The sequence below is a fragment of the Pipistrellus hanaki genome (assembly GCF_964339955.1).
Source record: "Pipistrellus hanaki genome assembly, chromosome: 1".
Taxonomy (NCBI): Eukaryota; Metazoa; Chordata; class Mammalia; order Chiroptera; family Vespertilionidae; genus Pipistrellus; species Pipistrellus hanaki.
Window position 1 is genome coordinate 189,745,945 of NC_140503.1, and position 18,847 is coordinate 189,764,791.

An 18,847-nucleotide genomic window follows, 5' to 3' on the forward strand; every position below is an offset into this window, starting at 1 on the left:
GCCTGGCTACTCCAGATGACATTTGCCCAGCTGGCAAGGCTGCCTCTTCATAGGCAACCAAAGGTACACAGGCTACGCAGGAGCCTCCACTCCCAGGTGGTCCAATCACTACAATATCAGACACAACCTAGAAATTTCACTTCTTGCTAGGGGGATAATGAGGAGTGGTGGACCCACAGCGAACTACAGAAGTTCAGCTTGTCTGCTTCTTATTTCATGGTCATTACTGAGTCTGTGCACTGGGTGAAATCAACGGGCACAGCAGACACTACAAAAACAAGGGTCAGGACTAGCAGGGGTGATAGAGAAGGTATCCATGACAAATTAACTGGAGAGAAAAGGCATCACACAAACAACACACACAGTATATTCCTATTGCGGGTTTTGAAATATATTGCATGTATATATGCTTGTATATGCACAGAAAACTTCTGGAAAGATGAAAAAAAAGGCAGTGTTTCCTACTCAACACCTTCCAACAAGTTTTATGTATACACACATCCCACATACACTCACACACACATGTATGAATCGACAGCAGAGGTCAGCAAACAGTGGCCGATGGTCCACCCACCTGCCACTGAGCCAAACCAGCTAGGGCTGCTTTTGTAAACAAACTTATTTTTTGGAACACAGCGAGGGTTGCGCTCATTCACTTACTTACTATCTACGGCTGCTTTCCCACGACAGCAGAGCTGGGCAGGTGTGACAGTCTGTATGGCTCCCAAAACCAAAAATATCCACTATCTGCCTCTTTAAGGAAAGTTACCAATCCCCAATCCACAGCCAGACGCAGCTACAGTGTATGTATCAGGTGAAGTGAGGAAACCAGGCTGAATTACACTAACTGAACTCACCTGAGATGAATGCGCAACTGCCGAAAGGGGAACATTGTCACTGGTAGTAAAATGTCAAGGGAGCTGGCCAACCTTGATGGCTCTGAATGGTTGGAGCTATTAACTCATGGTTTAGTTGAGATAGTGGGAGTTGAAGCAACTTTAATTTGTTAATCATATGTAAATTTTTGCTGATTTTTTGTTGGAATTTTCTGCCTAAGGGATGTCTTTGTCTCAGAATCTCAATAAAAGGAATGGTAAAAGGCCAGAGCATGGGGTAGTCCTCCCCTAGAGGTGGACTCCTGCCTGACCCCCATTTTCCCAAACTAACTCTTTTCCAGTCTTTCTTCATTTCAGTGTGCGGCCTTCTCCAGAAACTGGACTCTTGAGTGGGCCCTGAACCATGCGGTTCTTGTTAAGGGATCCCACATGCACCCCCTGTACCTGTGAAAACAGTATTTCTTCAGGTCTTCATAGTAGTCCTTAGAGACGGAAGCACTCGGGTCGTGAAGGAGCGGGCTGCCGTTAAGTAAGGAGTCATCCCAAGCCTGAGGCCACGGCTCCAGGTTCTCCTCGATGGCCTGAGCGATCCCTTTGTCGTGCGGGTGGGTGATCTGAGCTCCGTTCTCCCAGTAGACCTGAGGACGCAGGAGCACATCCAGATGGGATGCGGTTAATGGAAACGCATCCACTCCCCACGCTCCCACACTATAGGGCTAGGGTTCGTGGAGAAGGACACACATGTGGGCAGAAAAATAAAAGTACCTTATAACCGTTGTCTTGCTTTGGATTGTGGGAGGCGGTTATCATGATCCCAGCACAAAGTTTCAAATGCAGCACTGTGTAGGGCTGTCACGGCAGGAAACAAGAGCAGTTTTAAACACACACATACATTAGGTACGGTATTTGCAAAATGACTATTCTATGTTGTTTGTTTGTACCAAGTTGCTCCCTTTTAATAAACATCCTACATAATAAAAGCCTAATATGCAAATTGACCCAAGGGCAGAATGACCAGTTGAAAGATCGGTCGCTATGATGTGCACTGACCACCAGGGGGCAGATGCTCAATGCAGGAGATGCCCCCAGACAGCAGGCCCCAGGCCAGCTAAGGTGGGTGCCAGTAGGGATCAACCCGATCATCCAGCTGGTCACCCCAGAGATCGACCCTGATCGCTGGCCAGTTATAGGGACCCTAACCATGAACAAATTTTGTGCACCGGGCCTCTAGTAATATATAAATATTATAACCTGTCATTCAGTATTTTCATGCCACACCCAACAGTATACTCTTATTACTCTTAGAACTATCTCACTGCTCAAAATTCTGGGACATGTGCCCTAATAAGGAGAACATTTCCCTAGGTGCCTTCTTCTCATTGTTTTCTACTCGGTAGAGCTAGAAAACTCTCCAAACTATAAGATGGTCTAGTCTTCCATTTCACATTCTTTTAAGCCTTCTTCTTGGGACAGAAGCATATAGATCCAGTTTATTTTCTCTCACTGCTTTCTCGTCTCTTCTTTCCCCCAACTTGCTTTTAAGGGAAACATTATACCTTGCTCATTTATCTTCGCTCCAGATTAAAGCTTCCTCTCTTGTATTTCTACGTGGCTCCTATCTTTATAAGACTACTTCTCAAAATGAGGAAAGGGACATGTCCCCTCTGTGGCCACACACGAGACAGACCACACACAGGCAACCTGAGACCTAACCGCATGTCCCTCCAACTCCCATTAAGTGGCTATTTGTCCCCTTAGGAGTTATCTCACATCCGCCATGTGTGCTGGAGCAAAGGAAAGGGAGAACCACTCCATGGAGTGGGAAGTGATCATGAGACACTCATTTAATTCATGTCTGATATATAAAAAAAAAAATTGTTATTGCCCTGGCTGGTTTTCTCAATGGTTACAGCACTGGCCCAAGGATCAAAGGGTCACAGTTTTGGTTCCTGGGTCAAGGGCATGTATCTGGGTTGCAGGTTACCTCCACTCTGGTCAGGGAGCATGTGGGAGGCAACCAGTCAATGTGTCTCTCTCATATCGATGTTTTTCTCGCACATCAATATTTCTCTCTCCCTCTCTCCATCTCCCCCACTTTCTCCCTCCCTTCCATTCTCTCTAAAACTCAATGGAAAAAACATATCCTTGGGTGAAGACTAATAATAATAATAGTAATGATAACATTGCTATAAACACATACTACAGAAAACAAGGATGCTCAAAAACATTCCAATTTTTCCATCAAACAATAAAACCGGAACTATATTTGAATGTGACATTGAGTGACCCCTGGGTTATTTATAGTCTCGAAGGTGCTGCCTCTACCTGTCAGTGTGCTAGAGACAGTAAACACAAACCGACCGACATTACTTCTATATCCATCCACTTTCATTTCTGCTTAATGTAAGCAACTGTATTCAGATCATGTTTCTGGCTTAATTTCTGAAAAAATATATTCTTAGCATCTGGCTCCACTCATAAAAGTTCTATCTACTTAAAAACAACAGCTGCCACAATCCCTGTGGTCCTTTTCTTTAGATTCTGCTACATTAAGTATTTAATAAAATCTTACTAAAACATGCCAAGCATGCTTTCTTTACTGGCCATGAATATTATTTAGCATGTACATTTGCATAAAAAGCTGGTGCATTAACTTGTCAAAAATATTCATGGTAAGTGTGGCTGGAGGTGAATTCAGTTTTAGATATGAGAGGTTTTCTTACTGTAATAGCTGGGAAAAACAACTACAGGCCAAATTACACACACACACACACACACACACACACACAAGACATTTTGCTAACAAGCTAAAATATCTTCTGATTATAAGCAAAAGGAAAACTGCACTTAAAAATATCAATTCTGGTCAAAACCGGTTTGGCTCAGTGGATAGAGCGTCGGCCTGTGGACTGAAAGGTCCCAAGTTCGATTCCGGTCAAGGGCATGTACCTTAATTGCGGGCACATCCCCAGTAGGGTGTGTGCAGGAGGCAGCTGATTGATGATTCTCTCTCATCAATGTTTCTAGCTTTCTGTCCCTCTCTCTTCCTCTCTGTAAAAAATCAATAAAAATATATTTTAAAAATATATATCTATTCTGAAAAATCAAAAGTTGAACATTGGAGACATATTATTAGCATGTGAAAGAAACATTCCTGGAGAGAAGAAAGAATACCCAATAAATGCCAGGCGTTCTCCTGTCATTCAAATACCTGAGTCCTAATAGCACCAAAGCCTGTAAAATCCAGCCATGTACTCCCCCACCCCTGTGACAGGAAATTATAAAATGAACTAGCTACTTACCACAAAAGGGGTCGGGGTGATGTCAGAGAACAGGTACACAGGAATCCCCTGAGTGATAAACGTGGTTGCAGCGAGTCGGGCAAACCTGGAAACGCAGCGAGTTGGGGGGAGAAAGAGCGGAGTGGTCAGGATGGTAGGTGGCAGTGAAGAAGCAAATGAAGGCCTGGCCACTTCTCTGGATTGAGCATAGCAGCCAGAGCAAGAAAAACCTTAATAAATTTCCACTGGCATAGAATACTAGAGCTGGAGGAACCTTTTACTTGTGTACCTGTTTCACAGAAATGGGACGAGAGCTGAGAAAGGCCAGATAACTTGTCCCAGGTGCCAACAGACACTTAGCAGCTGAGCCAGGCCTACACCCGAGTCTTTGGACTCCTGGTCTACCTCGGTGGTTCTTGGCCAAGAGAGGTTCTGTCCCATGGGGATTCTGAAATGTCTGAGGACGCTTCTGATTGTCACGGGGGGTAGGAATAAGGTTCTACTGGGAGTTGGTGGGTATTCGTAAGGGATGCCAATACACACCCTGCATCTTAGCTTCATTCGGTCCCCCACAACAGATTTATCTGTCCCCGGGTGAAGTCACATGTCAATAGTGCAGAGACTGGGAAACTCTAACGTAGAGCTATCACAATCCAGTGTAGCCCATGCAGACTACCATTTAATTACATGGTATCTTATTGGCATATGTGTGTGTGTGTCATATATATGTATGTGACATATATGTATATGACATATAGACACCTTAGCTTCATTCAGCCTTACAAGACTTAAATGTCACTGACATTTTTCTTAACTTCTACAGCTACTGGCTTAGGGCAGGACATAGGGCATCGAGTCTTAATTCATGCTTGGAGTAAAATATGCTACCTCAATAAATGAGCAATTTACTTCCAGTGAACAACATTCTACATTACAGAATGAACCCGATCGTTCATTCTCTTCCCAAATTCCGGGAGCTGGCTGGGGCACAAGAGACCTCTGTAGTGACAATTCCTAAGATCAAGAGTAATACAGAATGATTTTGACAGGAGAAGAAGGTCTCTTCATAGGAGAAAGTCAGAAAAATAGAAAAATTCATCAAAACCAAGTTTAATAAAAATCTGAATTAAATCTGAACTGTATTTCCTAGAATGAATGGCAAGGAAGTCACGAAACATTCAGACTGATTTTAAAGGCACCTTCTTGAAGTTGGCAAAAGAGACACTCAACACACACCACTGTATGTTTAACTGAGTTTATTCTTGTATCATTATTAATTATTGCATATTTTTTCCATACAAACCACTGTAAACCTACTTTTGCCCCACCCTGTATAAATGATTATTGTCCCCTCAGCCCAGCCTGCACCCTCTCCAATATGAAATCCCTAAGGGGATGTCTGACTGCCGGTTTAGGCCCTTTCACAATCCGGGACCATTGACTCCTAACTGCTCACCTGCCTGTCTCCCGCAGGTCTGGTTGCCCCATGCAGCCTGCTGTTTGGTCATTTGGTCGCCCCTCACTAACACCCATCATCATCCATTCAGTGGCGATGGTTCCTTAGGCTTTTATATATATAGACATATGAACTAAGATACAAATGTGCACAAAAAAATTCAATGTGTTCTCTGCATATGCTTAACAGTTCCCCACCCACCATTTAAAATTGAAAGATTAATGAATAAACATTTCCTTAGGTAAAATTCTGTGACTACCATAGTACCCAACTCGTTAAGAAGATTCCATTGCCTGATCCTGAGTCCTTTCCCATGTTTAATATTGAGGCTACAATCTCTAAATGCTTACCTGTTGTAGCCCTGAGCTCTAGCCCTTCTCATCCAATCCCATCGCATCCCACTCTGAAACCTGAACCATAAACTTAAGTAGAATTAATAACATCAATTACTTCTTGAAAATAATGTGGCTCCAAGGCCAAAGCAAGAAATACCTGTACTTTAGTTGACACTGTTAACACATCTAAAGAATGTGTCAACCAGAAACAGGATAGTCAGCCTGAAATGAAGAAATCTGAGAAGCCAAACGAGCAGAATTAGCCACATATACTGTACCTGCTCTGGCTGGGGGATGTGAGCTGCCCCTGGGGCCAGTAAAGCATGCGAGTGACCTAATTCTAAGGGTACGTTCATGAACTGGAAAGTGACAAACTGTTATTCTGGTTTGTACAACATCATTCTCTTGGAAATGTAATCCATGTGCATCTGTCCCTGAGAGCTACGACTTCTCTCTTGCTTTGTTGGGAGGGGGGAAAAAATCACTTTTTTGAGCCTGCAATTGAAGATCAAAAGCCTTAGGTCATCCTGAGTTCAATCTGATGTCATCTAGTCCTTGGCCCTGACCGTGTTCCCTTCCTCACAGCCACACATTTGTCCCCATTAATGCTTCTCTCTTAGGCTACAAGTTCTGGAAAGGCGAAGATTAGGACTCTGACCTCAAACAGCATTGTAGAGTTCATGAGAATTTCATTAATATTAAGTATCTGTGTGTTCTTCCAATCCAAGAAATATTAATACTTATACTCTGAAGTGGTTAAAAAATTCTTACTAGGCAGAAACCGGTTTGACTCAGAGGATAGAGCGTCGGCCTGCGAACTGAAAGGTTCCGGGTTCGATTTCGGTCAAGGGCATGTACATTGGTTGCGGGCACATCCCCAGTAGGGAGCGTGCAGGATGCAGCTGGTCAATGATTCTCTCTCATCGATGTTTCTAGCTCTCTATCCTTCTCCCTTCCTCTCTATAAAAATTCAATAAAATATATTTCAAAAAAAAATCTTAGTAGGAGAAGTATTTAAGATAAAAAAAAAAAAAAGTCACACTGCATGGTTAAGAAGAACAGGGATTGGCAACTACAGCTCATTTTGTAAATAGGTTTTTACTGGAACATGGGCATGCCCATTCAGTTATGTGCCGTCCATGGCTATTTTTGTGATACGTGGCAGAATCTGTGGTTGTGAAAGAGAGTGTACGACCCACAAGGTATAAGATGTTTATTATTTGCCCTTTAGAGAAAAAGTTTGCCAACTCCTGGCGCCAGCCTTCTTATGTTTAAATTGTGGCTTCTTCTTTCACTTTATGATCTTAGAGCAGAGATAAAAGTACATGCCGTAAAGGTTGTTGTGAGGATTAAATGAGTAATACTTAAGTGTCTAGCTCAAATTCAGCACTCAAATGATGGCTGTCCTATCATCACTACTCCATCACCATCACCACCATCACACTCATCATCATGACCATGACCATCATCATCATCATCATTACCATCATCATAATCACCACTACCATTATTACCACCATCATCAATTGTCATCACCATTACTATCATCATCGTCATCATCATCATAATCACCACCACCATTATTACCACCATCATCACATTATCATCACCATCGTCATCATCATCTTCCTATAGCTACATAACAAAGACTCCTATTGCCTGGGAATGTTATAAGAATAAAGCTTGAAATGGGCATGCAAGAATGGAAGGAGATCAGGAAGCTTATGAGTAGTAGAAGGAAAAAATTACATAATAATAAGGAAGTGAGGAGAAATAAGGTTGCCACTTTAAAAAAAAAAAAAAAAAAATTCTTTCAGACAGGTATTAAATTCTAAATTGTAGCCAAAAACCGTTGTGGCTCAGTGGATAGAGTGTCGGCCTGCGAACTGAAAGGTCCCAGGTTCGATTCCGGTCAAGGGCATGTACCTTGGTGACGGGCACATCCCCAGTACGGGGTGTGCAGGAGGCAGCTGATTGATGATTCTCTCTCATCGATGTTTCTAACTCTCTATCCCTCTCTTCCTCTCTGTAAAAAGTCAATAAAATATATATTTAAAAAAAAATTCTAAATTGTCAAAATAATTTCATTTTCTTAACCCAAACAAAAAAATAGAATTCTTAAAAGTTGCAAACAGAATTTACCCATCATTTCTGCAGTTAAGCAATATAGCTGACAGAATTTTTTTAAAAGCAAGCTATTGAAATGATGATTAAAAATAAAACCACAGAGTCACTACAAAGAAATACGTTCACAAATATTTTGTTTGTAAAATGTTGGGTAGTTCAGTCAACCCTGTGATATTCTCCAATAAGGGCTGCTTTCTCCAACCCTTTTTTTCTAGGAGGATTGTTTCAACAGAGTCTTATTTCATCAGACTCAGCCTTCTTAGTCCTCCAGCATAATCATCTTTAAATACCTTCTGCTGCTGCTTCCACTTGCTGGGTGAGCTCGGGCATCAAAGCTGATCACGACACCTCTTTGCTTCAGGTCACTGAATTGTTTTTCCAGGTATCTGCAAAATCCCTAAAATAAAAAAAATACGCCATGGATTAAAAGAGTATATGTGTGTGTATATATACACAATATATATATGTTTTAACATATCATGTGTATGATAAATTGGTCAATTTTTCTTTATTTCCAGAAGACAGCATTGTAGCAGAGAGGGAAGAAACCCCTCAGCAATTAAAAAAACTGAAAAAAGGAAAACAAAAGCTTAATTTATGGTTGATCTATATGCTTGCTGACACTTAATATCTAACATCGCTAGCCCTAGATCAACTTTGCCAAGAAGTCCCATTTTTCAGGTGGGAAAACTAAGGCTAAGAGATGCTCAGCGACTTGCCCAGGAACAAGAGTAGCAGAGCCTGGGTTTGCTGCCCAGGTTTGGTTAGAGGGGTTCAGTGCTGGGTTAAAAGCACAGTGTCTATGCGTTTGGACTCCACTCTGCCACCTACAAGCAAATGACAAGTTTCTTAACCTCCTGGTGCCTGTTTCCTTTTTTGTGAAACAAGTTAAAATTTTCCAAGTGCTGAGAATCTAAAACCAAGAAAGCACTATGTGTAGCTGATAGAAGCACTATTTTTATTTTTATCGGGTCTAGTAATAATTAATGTCGTTTTTAAACATTCGTTTAAAATCTTGCTTGGCGTTGACTTGTATTGACATAACCTTCAAACACGTGGTATCTACAGAACGTGTGAAGTGCAATTAACAAGTTTTGCTTGAAAAAGTTTGTGTTTGGTTTGGTTTTTGTTGCAAAACTAGGGCTAAGAAGATGGCGGATGAAGAGCATATTCGGCACTGCATGCTTTACGAGTTCCAATTAGGAAGAAAAGCAAGTGAGGCTGCAAAAAACATCTGTAGTGCTCTTGGTCAAGATGCAGTTAGTGCCAGAAAATGCCAGCGTTGGTTTGAGAAATTTCACGAGGGAAATTTTTCGTTAGATGACAAGAGTGGTCGAGGCCGTGTGTCCAATTTTGATCAAGAAGCTCTTCAAGCTCTTTTGGTGCAAAATCCTCAAATTACCCAACAAGAGCTTGCGACAACTTTAAACTGTTCACAAAAAACAATTTCCAATCAATTGCGTGCACTTGGCAAAGTCCAAAAGTTTGGAAAATGGGTTCCTCATGAGTTGACCGACAACAACCGTAATCAAAGAGTCACAATTTGCAGTTCGCTCCTCTCTCGTCAAAACCGTTTGCCGTTTTAAGAGCAAATTGTTACCGGAGATGAAGAATGGGTGCTGTATGTTACTTTGAAAAGGCGGCCTCAATGGTTGGACAAAAATGAGGCTCCGCAGCCCACGCCAAAACCTGACTTGCATGCGAAAAAGTGATGTTGTGTGTTTGGTGGAATTTTAAAGGAATTCTTCATTATGAACTTTTACCATCTAACCAAACCATTACAAGTGCAGTGTATAGTGCCCAATTGGAAAGGTTAGCCCAAGCTTTAAGAGAAAAAGAACCCGCGCTGATTAATCGGAAGGGCGTAATTCTTCACCACGATAACGCACGACTGCATACTGCAAGAACCACTGCTAAAAAACTGCGCCAGTTGGAATGGGAAGTTCTCCTTCAACCTGTATATTCTCCTGATATTGCCCCTTCCAATTACCATTTGTTTCGTTCTTTGCAAAACTTTCTTCTTGGAAAAAAATTTAATAATGAAGAATGCCTCAAAAATGCATTGACCGAATTTTTTGCATCAAAATCACAAGAATTTTACAACAGAGGGATTAAAATGCTTCCTGAGCGTTGGGCACAAGTAGTAGAAAACAACGGCAACTATATTGTTGATTAAATTTTGTTGTATTGTTTAAATAAATTCGATTTAAAAAAAGGTATTAGAAAACGACATTAATTATTACTAGACCTAATATTTTCCTTTAAAGCCTACATTTCTTCTTTTACGTTAGCTCTAAGTGCCTGAGGACAGGGGGGGTGTTTCAGATATTTCTACTTGCTCTGTACCAGCAGCAAGTCAAAGGGACTCAATACATTTAATAAGATTTTGACCAATGACTAATCTAAATATTGTTTTTAATTAGGCAGAGGTCTTAAGGAGGCCATGTCAGTCCAAATACATGACATAGCCAATTAGACAAATAAAAAGTATGCAGGTATGCAGGCTCGAACACTTGCCTAGAAATGATAAAACACACAATTCCTGTATCCCAGGGGGTGCAAGAACATCACTTCAATCTGAGATACGAAAGATCACAAAACAGTGACCTTTGAATTCAACAGGTTCAGAATATTGGATAAAACAGGTTTTATCTGAGAACAAAGGTTGATCGGGTAATAATGATGGTTCATATCACTGATTTCACTTTGGCCGAAGGAAGTCACTTTCGGGAAGGAGGATATTCCTGGCTTTGTTGCCAGAGCATCGCCCATCTAGCACGCCTTTAGTTTTTCCCGGACAAAAACATTGCGTTGGGCATACATTCTGAGGCCAAGTGATACAAAGGGAGAAGGACACATGTGTGTTGGTTTTGTGGGTTCCCCAGAAAGCACTGATGCTCACAATCCAAAGCTTACAACAGGGAAAGCACCCTCTCCCCCTTCTGGCCAACTGCTGTGATCCCAAAGTTCAAGGAGGCAAAAAGCCTTGGTCCACAATCCTCACATCTCCAAATCACTCAGTGACTCTGGAACCTGCAGAGACTGAGAACCTGAGAGCATGGCTAAGAGAATTTTCGAAGTGGAATGAAGGAAGTTTCCCAATTGAAATGTTACCCTAGGACACAAGAAATAAACTTTGTCTGGCTTCAAAAGGTCCAACGGTGACCAATATGAAAAAACTACCGAAAGACAGGTTTTTGACTCAAAATATTGAAACCCTCCTTTGATGACAACCATTCTCCAAAGACAGAATGGCTATTTCAGAAGACCGTCAGTTCCCCATCATTCATGTCCCACCGCTCAGTTAAGTAACCTAAGAGGAAATTGCAACCTCAACTAATGAGGCAAAAAATACAAAAATTTCCCTCCAGTCTCTGTCCTGTTTCCCGTTGGGGTGTTCCCGACTCACATGTATATGCTTCTTAAATCCAACCAGATGAATCTGAGGGCACCATGAAGAGAGCCCACAGCAGAGAGCAGCAGGCAGGGTGCAGAGGCCACAGGGAAAGCCAGAACATCATGTTCGGTCACCTACCAAGGCTGGGAGTGGAAGCTTGTGGTGTCTGAACTGGGAATCCTGGTCCCCTAATGGAAACCATTCCTAATGTTGTCTCAACTCTTCACATCCTTGTCTCCTGTAGTAAGTGTTCCAGTGTAGGCTAGGTGACCACTTTGGAGTGGTGGGGACTATGGGGATGTTATCCCAAAGGGTAGCTGATTGTAAGAGATGACCTTTAAGGGCTATGCTCGCATCTTAGTGTTGTGGGCTTCTTAGCTATCACAGCATCTAGACCCAGGAGAGACCAATTCCTCTAGGGAAGAGGAGGTATGAGATAGGTCCTAAGACTTTTCTGGGGCTTGATTGCATAATTCCTAGAAACTAGAGATGAATGCAGGAGAGAAGACTCTACACCGAGTGGCCAGATTATTATGATCTCTGAACGCATAATAATCTGGCCACTCTGACCACAGCATATATATATTAGAGGCCCGGTGCATGAATTCATGCATGGGGGCAGGGTCCAGCCAGCCTGGTCAGGGGACATGGGCAGTTGGCCAGCCTGCCTGCTGGTCAAACTCCTGGTCAAGGGAACAATTTACATACTATTAGCCTTTTATTATATAGGATATACACTTAGTGTCCTAGCTCAAGTCAGTGGAGGCTTCTAACCATTTCCAGTAGTTGGATACTACCCAATTTGAATAGATTTTTGCTCAGATAGACTTAAAAATGTTTATTATGCCTCAGTTTACCTTTTGACGCTGGGGGTATAGTAAGAATAACTAAAATTATAAAAATGTGGTACCTGTGTAGTCTGGATGATGGTCAAGTTGTTCATACGAGCGACTCCAGCTCCCATAGCGGCTCGGAGGCCGGCTGTCCCGAACTCCATGCGAGCCCCGAAACATTTCTGTAGCTCTTCTTTATTGCCTTCTGCAATTAGCTGTTTCACTGACTCCAAAGTTAAAGGATTCTGCAAAACACAAAGGTATACACTGATATTGCCAGGGGAATAACAACAAAAAGTCTGAAATATAAAAATAAAAAAAAACCACAACAATTCTACCCTGGGGGAGGAATCTATCTATCTATATAAATATGTATTGCTGGAAGCAAATTCCAGTAGTTAGCATAATAAATTCGAGAAATTCATCAGGCTGATGGACAGCTTCAACAGGGCTGAAGATTTGCAAATATTATTGGCTGCTGCAGACAGCTGAGGGCAGTTGCCCTAACCTAATAATCTCTTAACTGTTTACAAAGCTTTACCTTTGATATGTATATCTGCTTTGCTAGAGGGCAAGACGTGTGAATAAAAAGCCCTGTGTGCAGAGATTCGGAGAACTTAGTCACTAAAGCTAAACTCCATCTGGCTCCCCCATGTAGTCCAAATTTTTATTTCATATCTAGTCTCTTCTTTAATTTATACACAGCCCCTTTTCCAGATTCCTTGAACCCTTGTAGATGCTGAGAAGCACCCCGGCAATATATACAAAAGCCTAATTTGTAAAGTCTCCCCTTGGAAGTTCGACCAACTGGGAGTTCAATCGCTCACTATGATGTGTGCTGACCATCAGGGGGCAGTGCAGAATGAAGGAAGGCCCCAGCTGGCAGCTGGCAGCCGGTAGGGACCCTACCTGTGCACAAATTTTGTGCACGGGGCCTCTAGTATATTATATATAGGTTTTCCAGTATTTTAATGCTTTGGTTATACAAAGCCAGTTTTTTTTAAATTTAGAGTGATATTGTGGTTAATAAGCAATATATATTTAGTTTTAGAATAGAAATATAGAGTATTTAGTCTTTCCTTTTATAATGTAAGTATTGTTTTCTTTCCTACCACAGCAAGCAATTTGGGAAAAATGGAATGAACTTATAGGTTTTGGAGTCAAACACCGGAATGTAATCTTAGTCACACCACCACTCACCAAGTCTATTCACTTGGGCAAACAGTCTAGAATGTTCTTTACAAAATGGTTTTGAGGTGGTTTACACCAAATTCATTAAAGTAATGTAAAACATCTTTCTCTGTCTGACACTTAGTTGTAATCAAATGTCCCTTTTCTTCCCTAATGTCTTCAAATTTTTCCAGAGAGTGAAAGATTATACAATTCAAGTCAAAACCTTATTTTTATAGTGTTAATCACTTGTACAAAGATTTCACATACCTGGTCAAATTTGAATCTTGTAATGACTTCAAGAAGCAGACAAATAACAAAACCCCCATTTTACAGATAGAGACACCTGAGAGATTAACAGACTTGCTTAAACTGCCTGATAAGCAAGAATTTTGTGCTTTTTCTATTACATCCACTGCTTCAAATAAGACATTCACACGAATCAGTCCAGTTCATCTTACGCGGCCCTGTTTTCTTTGTATAACAGTTGCAGAAAATGTTAAGTGGCAGTCACATTAATTCCGCATCAGACATTTTAAATTAAGAATTCACCAGAATAATGAAGTAGGTACTTTATTCCTATTTACGGTCATCATCTCAGACAAACATGCAGGCAAGATGTGGCCACGTAATTAAACTTTGAAATGCTATTGCAGTAAACCCTTGGCCTTCTGGAATTAAGCCCACATTTCCAGGCTATTCCAGATTCGCAAGGAATGCAGTAAAAGCCCATCTTTTGGGCTAAAAGCAATAACCACTGACCACAAAGCACAATCTGACCAGTCAGATTGGCAGATGCCTCCATGAAGGGCTCAGGTGAGGAACATAAAAGAGGTACAATCAATATTTGCCAAGCCAATGAGAAAACAGGAACTTCAAGGCCACACCCAATATCTGGTGATTCTCAGTACCAATGTGGAAAATCCAGATTGGCCTTTCGTATCCATCAAAGACCAATAGCCTGAGAGAAACCAAATCAGGCCGAGAGAATAAAAGTCAAGAGGACAACAGAGCTGAGAGTCAGCAGTGGGAGGGACCAAAGCTGAAAAAGTGGTGAAGGCTGAGTGAAAATGCAGGGTGACCTGCCGCCCTGGGGGCTCAGACTTTTAGCCAGCAGGAAGTTCCCCCTTGCTGCCTGTCTCCAGCCAAACAGGAAGCTGGAAGAGGAAAGAACAGAAAGGGCAGAAACTAAAAACTGAAAAGGACATCCCCTCACTTGTACCCAGGGAGGTACTCTCTCTCTCTATACCAGGGGTGGGAAACTTTTTCCTGCCAAGGGCCATGTGGATATTTATAACATCATTCATGGGCCAGACCAAATTATCAACTTAAAAATTAGCCTGCTGCCGAAACCGGTTTGGCTATTGCCGAAACCGGTTTGGTTCAGTGGATAGAGCGTCGGCATGTGGACTGAAGAGTCTCAGGTTCGATTCCGGTCCAGGGCAAGTACCTTGGTTGCGGGCACATCCCCAGTGGGAGGTGTGCAAGAGGCAGCTAATCAGTGTTACTCTCTCATCGATGTTTCTAGCTCTCTATCCCTCTCTCTTCCTTTCTATAAAAAATCAATAAAATATATTTTTAAAAAGAAAAAAGGTGAAAAGGGAAAGCAGCCGTCAGCATTTGTTTGGTAGCAGCCGTGACAGAGGCAGCGACAGTGGCCGCACCAAACTCCTCCCCGACACTCAGCATCTCAGCCTCAGGCCGCCAGGGCTGTGAGCTGTGTCTGCGAGCACCTGTGCTTTTATCCCGGTTTATTCTGCGCCTCCCTCAGCGAGATGTGTCCTAAGGAATCAGAAAAGCCGAAGAGCTCAGAGGTGGGGTTAGGCTTAGCGTAAAACTGTACGTAATTGAGCGTTTTGACCGTGATGGATGAAATGAAGACCCTGTGTGTGTGCTGACCTTGCCTGCGTCACCACTCACACTCTCTGCAGGCAGAGAACCCTGAGGGCTGCCGCTGCTCCTGTCAGTGCTGCTGGTCGCAGAGGGGTCCTTTCCTCGGTGGGTAAAACGGGAAGTCTGCTGCTTGACTGGATTGACAAGTGTACAGAGCGTGGTGTCTATTTACAACGTCGTTCCTGCTTTTACCATATGTTCCGGGTATTTCAAGCTTTAGGTGTTATTTGGTATCACTTGGTACATTATTTTTGGGGTCTGAGATGCTGAAAATATTTTCCATGTACATTAATGGTGATTGCTTTTTGGCGTTTCGGCCATTGAGCTTACCCAAGATTTCACAGGAAACCCCTACGTTCGGAGAGCGGGGGAAACCTTATCTTCTCTGCCATCTGCACTGTGCAGGCCTTGCTATATGACTCGTTGGAGTGCAGTGCAAAATGAAAAACGGGACCCCTCATTCAACAATTGTTAAGAATTTCAAGACAGGACAGCAGAGTGTTTAAACAAGTGGTGGGACCGCCTAGATCAGTAGTCAGCAAACTGCGGCTCTTTGGCCCCTTGAGTGTGGCTCTTCCACAAAATACCACATGTGGGTGTGCACTACTGTGCGGTTGAAACTTCGTGGCTCATGCGTAGAAGTCTGTTTTCGGCTCTCAAAAGACATTTCAAGCGGAGACCGGTTTGGCTCAATGGATAGAGCGTCAGCTTGGGGACTGAAAGGTCCTGGGTTCGATTCCGGTCAAGGGCATGTACCTTGGTTGCCGGCATATCCCCAGTAGGGGGTGTGCAAGAGGCGGCTGATCGATGACTCTCTCTCATCAATGTTTCTAGCTCTCTATCTCTCTCCCTTCCTCTCTGAACAAAATCAATAAAATATATTTTAAAAAAAAAAGACATTTCAATCGTTGTACTGTTGATATTTGGCTCTGTTGACTGATGAGTTTGCCGACTATTGCCCTGACTAATGAGTGTGCAAACCCCATCAGATCGCAGGCCCTTGAAGTCAGCCCTGGAGACAGACATTAAACAAATAAACCTACAAATAAGTTGTTTTTGTTTGTTTGACCAATCCCAGTAAGAGCTGTGAAGGAGAACAGTCTGTGTAGGGAGCATATTAGGGAGACATAATTTGCCCTCAGGAGCCAGGGAAGGCCTCTCTACCCAAGCCGCTGTGGACGAAAAGGGGCCACATACTAAACCACAACAGCTCGGGGGAGGCCTTATAATCGTAGAGACCTAAACTAACCAGAGGATGGTCTGAAATGAAAACTTTTTAACTAAAAGCCATTTATGGTGGATACTCATGTCCTAGGCAGGTTCCTTCCCTGACAAAGGTCAATCTTGACCTTAATAAAGCCTGTCTATTGTCTTTTTTTGTGTCTACTATAACATATTCTTGAAATGTCAAAGTAATTTTCCTTTTGGACGCCTCAAACACAGGCCCAGCTCTGCGTAGACCACAAATCCCTTCACTGTTACTGAATTATTGACAGTTAACTACCCTGTATCCACCTATGTAAAAGAAGTATATGTCCATTATTTTTCTTTTTATCCAATCCCAGGTTTCCCAGCTTTGCTATCTCCCACCTCCCCTAGTCTATCACCAATGGATTTCATGCAACCCACTTACTCCTCCTTCGATTGCAATGTATAAAATAAGGGGCAAATCTGCCTGCCATTCTCCGGAGCATTATCTCAGTCTGTTGAGATTTTGCTTCCCGGCGATTGTTAACAGTTTGGCTCAAAGAAACTCACAGAAATCCTTCACAGGTTTGAATGTTTTCCCTCCCCTGGCATCACATGCAAGTTCGGATTGGAAACAGGAGTGACAACGTGAGAAACAAGGTCAGCAAAGTGAGCAGCTGCACATCCCAAGAGCACAAATAGCCGGCAGGAAGCAACAAGTCGGAAGTGGAGACTCCAGTGAGAGAGGAGAGAGGGAGGGGGCATGTCTTGAAGCTGGCTTCCCTCTCTGCTCCAGCATCTGAGAGAGGGAACAGAACTAGGAGAGCTGTGTCCAAGGGATTCCCTCCCATCAGCGACCTAAGAAAGATGCCTGAAGTCAGGCGGGCCCAACGGGGCGGACCCAGGTTTGCAACAAAGCACCTGGGCGAGGTGGATGGGAAGGCCGGTCTGCGAAGTTCCCAGGAGCCAAAGGAACCCGCGGGACGGACCGATTCTGGGAGGTGGGGGGTCCAGCCCCCATAGCAGAGGACGAGCGGGCGGGCGGGGGTAGGGACGCGTGCAGTCCTCAATCAGACAAGCCCTGGGAGGCCGGGTTCGGGTTCGGGCCGCCGCTCTCTCCCTGACATCCTGCAGCCCGGGCCCGGCGGCTGCTGGTTTTGCCCCCGCCACCCTTTCCGGACAAACTCCGCCCGTGCAGCACGCCGGCCCGAGCGGAGGAGGCCGGGCCGCCGCCGCGTCCTCCGCGCCCGCCCGTCTCCCCGCGGGAGGAGCGGCCGGGAGGGAGCGCAGGCATCGCACTGGCCCGGGGGGCAGGCAGGACCCCATCCCTCTCCCGGGCGCTCCCGGGGAGCAGGCAGGACCCCACACCTCCCCCGGGGTCCCAGCCCCCGGCGCCCTCACCTGGTCCCACTGCAGCCACCGGGCTGTCTCCCGGTCCAGCAGGCTGTCCGTGCGGGGGTCACCGCCTCCCGGAGCTGCGGGCGCCGCCATCCCCACGCAGTCACCGCGGAGCTCAGCAGACAGCGATCTCGCCCTTCCGCTGGGCGGGGCGAGGCGGAGGCGGGGACGGGGCGGGGAGGGAGGAGCGGGGAGGGAGGAGCGGGGCGGAGGCGGAGGCGGGGCAGGCACCGCGGAGCCAGAGGGGCCTCTGGACAATGACGCGCTGCACCGTGAGCACGCCCCTTGCAGTTCACCCGCGCGCCTCTAGGGGCAGTGGCGTGGTAGAAGGATGGGGTGGTGGTGGGAGTGCTGGGTCCTGTCCATCATCCCTGAAAAGGTCCTTCGGTCACCCCCATCCATAAGACACTCTTCACTGAGTTCCTTCTATGCACCAGGCACCGGGCCAGGTGTGGAATCCAAGGATGGGTAAACTCAGGGCCCTAAAATGTAAGGAGAAAATATTCTAAAGGTCAAGACTAACAGAGAATAGTATTGTAAAAGAAGAAAATGGGAGCATCAAAATGGGCGATGGAACAGAATGGAGAGCCTAAAAACAAAACTGTACGCGTGCAGCTTATTGATTTCGGAGCAAGGGGACGGGACTTATTTCCCGCAATGAGTGGTGCAGGGTCCACCGGATAGCCATACAGGAAAGAGCAAAAGGGAATGTGAGCCCTACTTCAGATCACATGCAGCTAGGCATTCCAGGCTAATTTTAAAGTTGAAGTTAACAATTCCTTAATATAATTAAATGTTCTTGTAGTGTTCGATTTTCAAATACCTAGGAAGCCTCTCTTTTTCTTCTTTCTACAATTTGCTTGAATCAGGAACCAAATACTTTTGCCATTGGTTGATAAATGTTTTAGATTCTTTTAATCTCTAGGTTCTGCC

The 18,847-nt window shown here is 44.1% G+C and overlaps 1 protein-coding gene across 1 annotated transcript in view; it reads right to left on the reverse strand.

Moving 5' to 3' along the window:
• The window catches only part of PGM2 (phosphoglucomutase 2), a 32,333-nt gene extending 14,266 nt beyond the window's left edge, over positions 1 to 18,067 (reverse strand). Inside the window, exons 1-6 of the mRNA XM_084900917.1 lie at positions 17,918 to 18,067; positions 12,343 to 12,510; positions 8,326 to 8,432; positions 4,139 to 4,223; positions 1,602 to 1,685; positions 1,281 to 1,474 (exon numbers count right to left, since the gene is read on the reverse strand). Coding sequence (XP_084757043.1) covers positions 1,281 to 1,474; positions 1,602 to 1,685; positions 4,139 to 4,223; positions 8,326 to 8,432; positions 12,343 to 12,510; positions 17,918 to 18,007 — 728 coding nt within the window. The 5' untranslated portion in view covers positions 18,008 to 18,067. The remainder of the gene's footprint in view (positions 1 to 1,280; positions 1,475 to 1,601; positions 1,686 to 4,138; positions 4,224 to 8,325; positions 8,433 to 12,342; positions 12,511 to 17,917) is intronic.
• Positions 18,068 to 18,847: the final 780 nt, after the last annotated feature.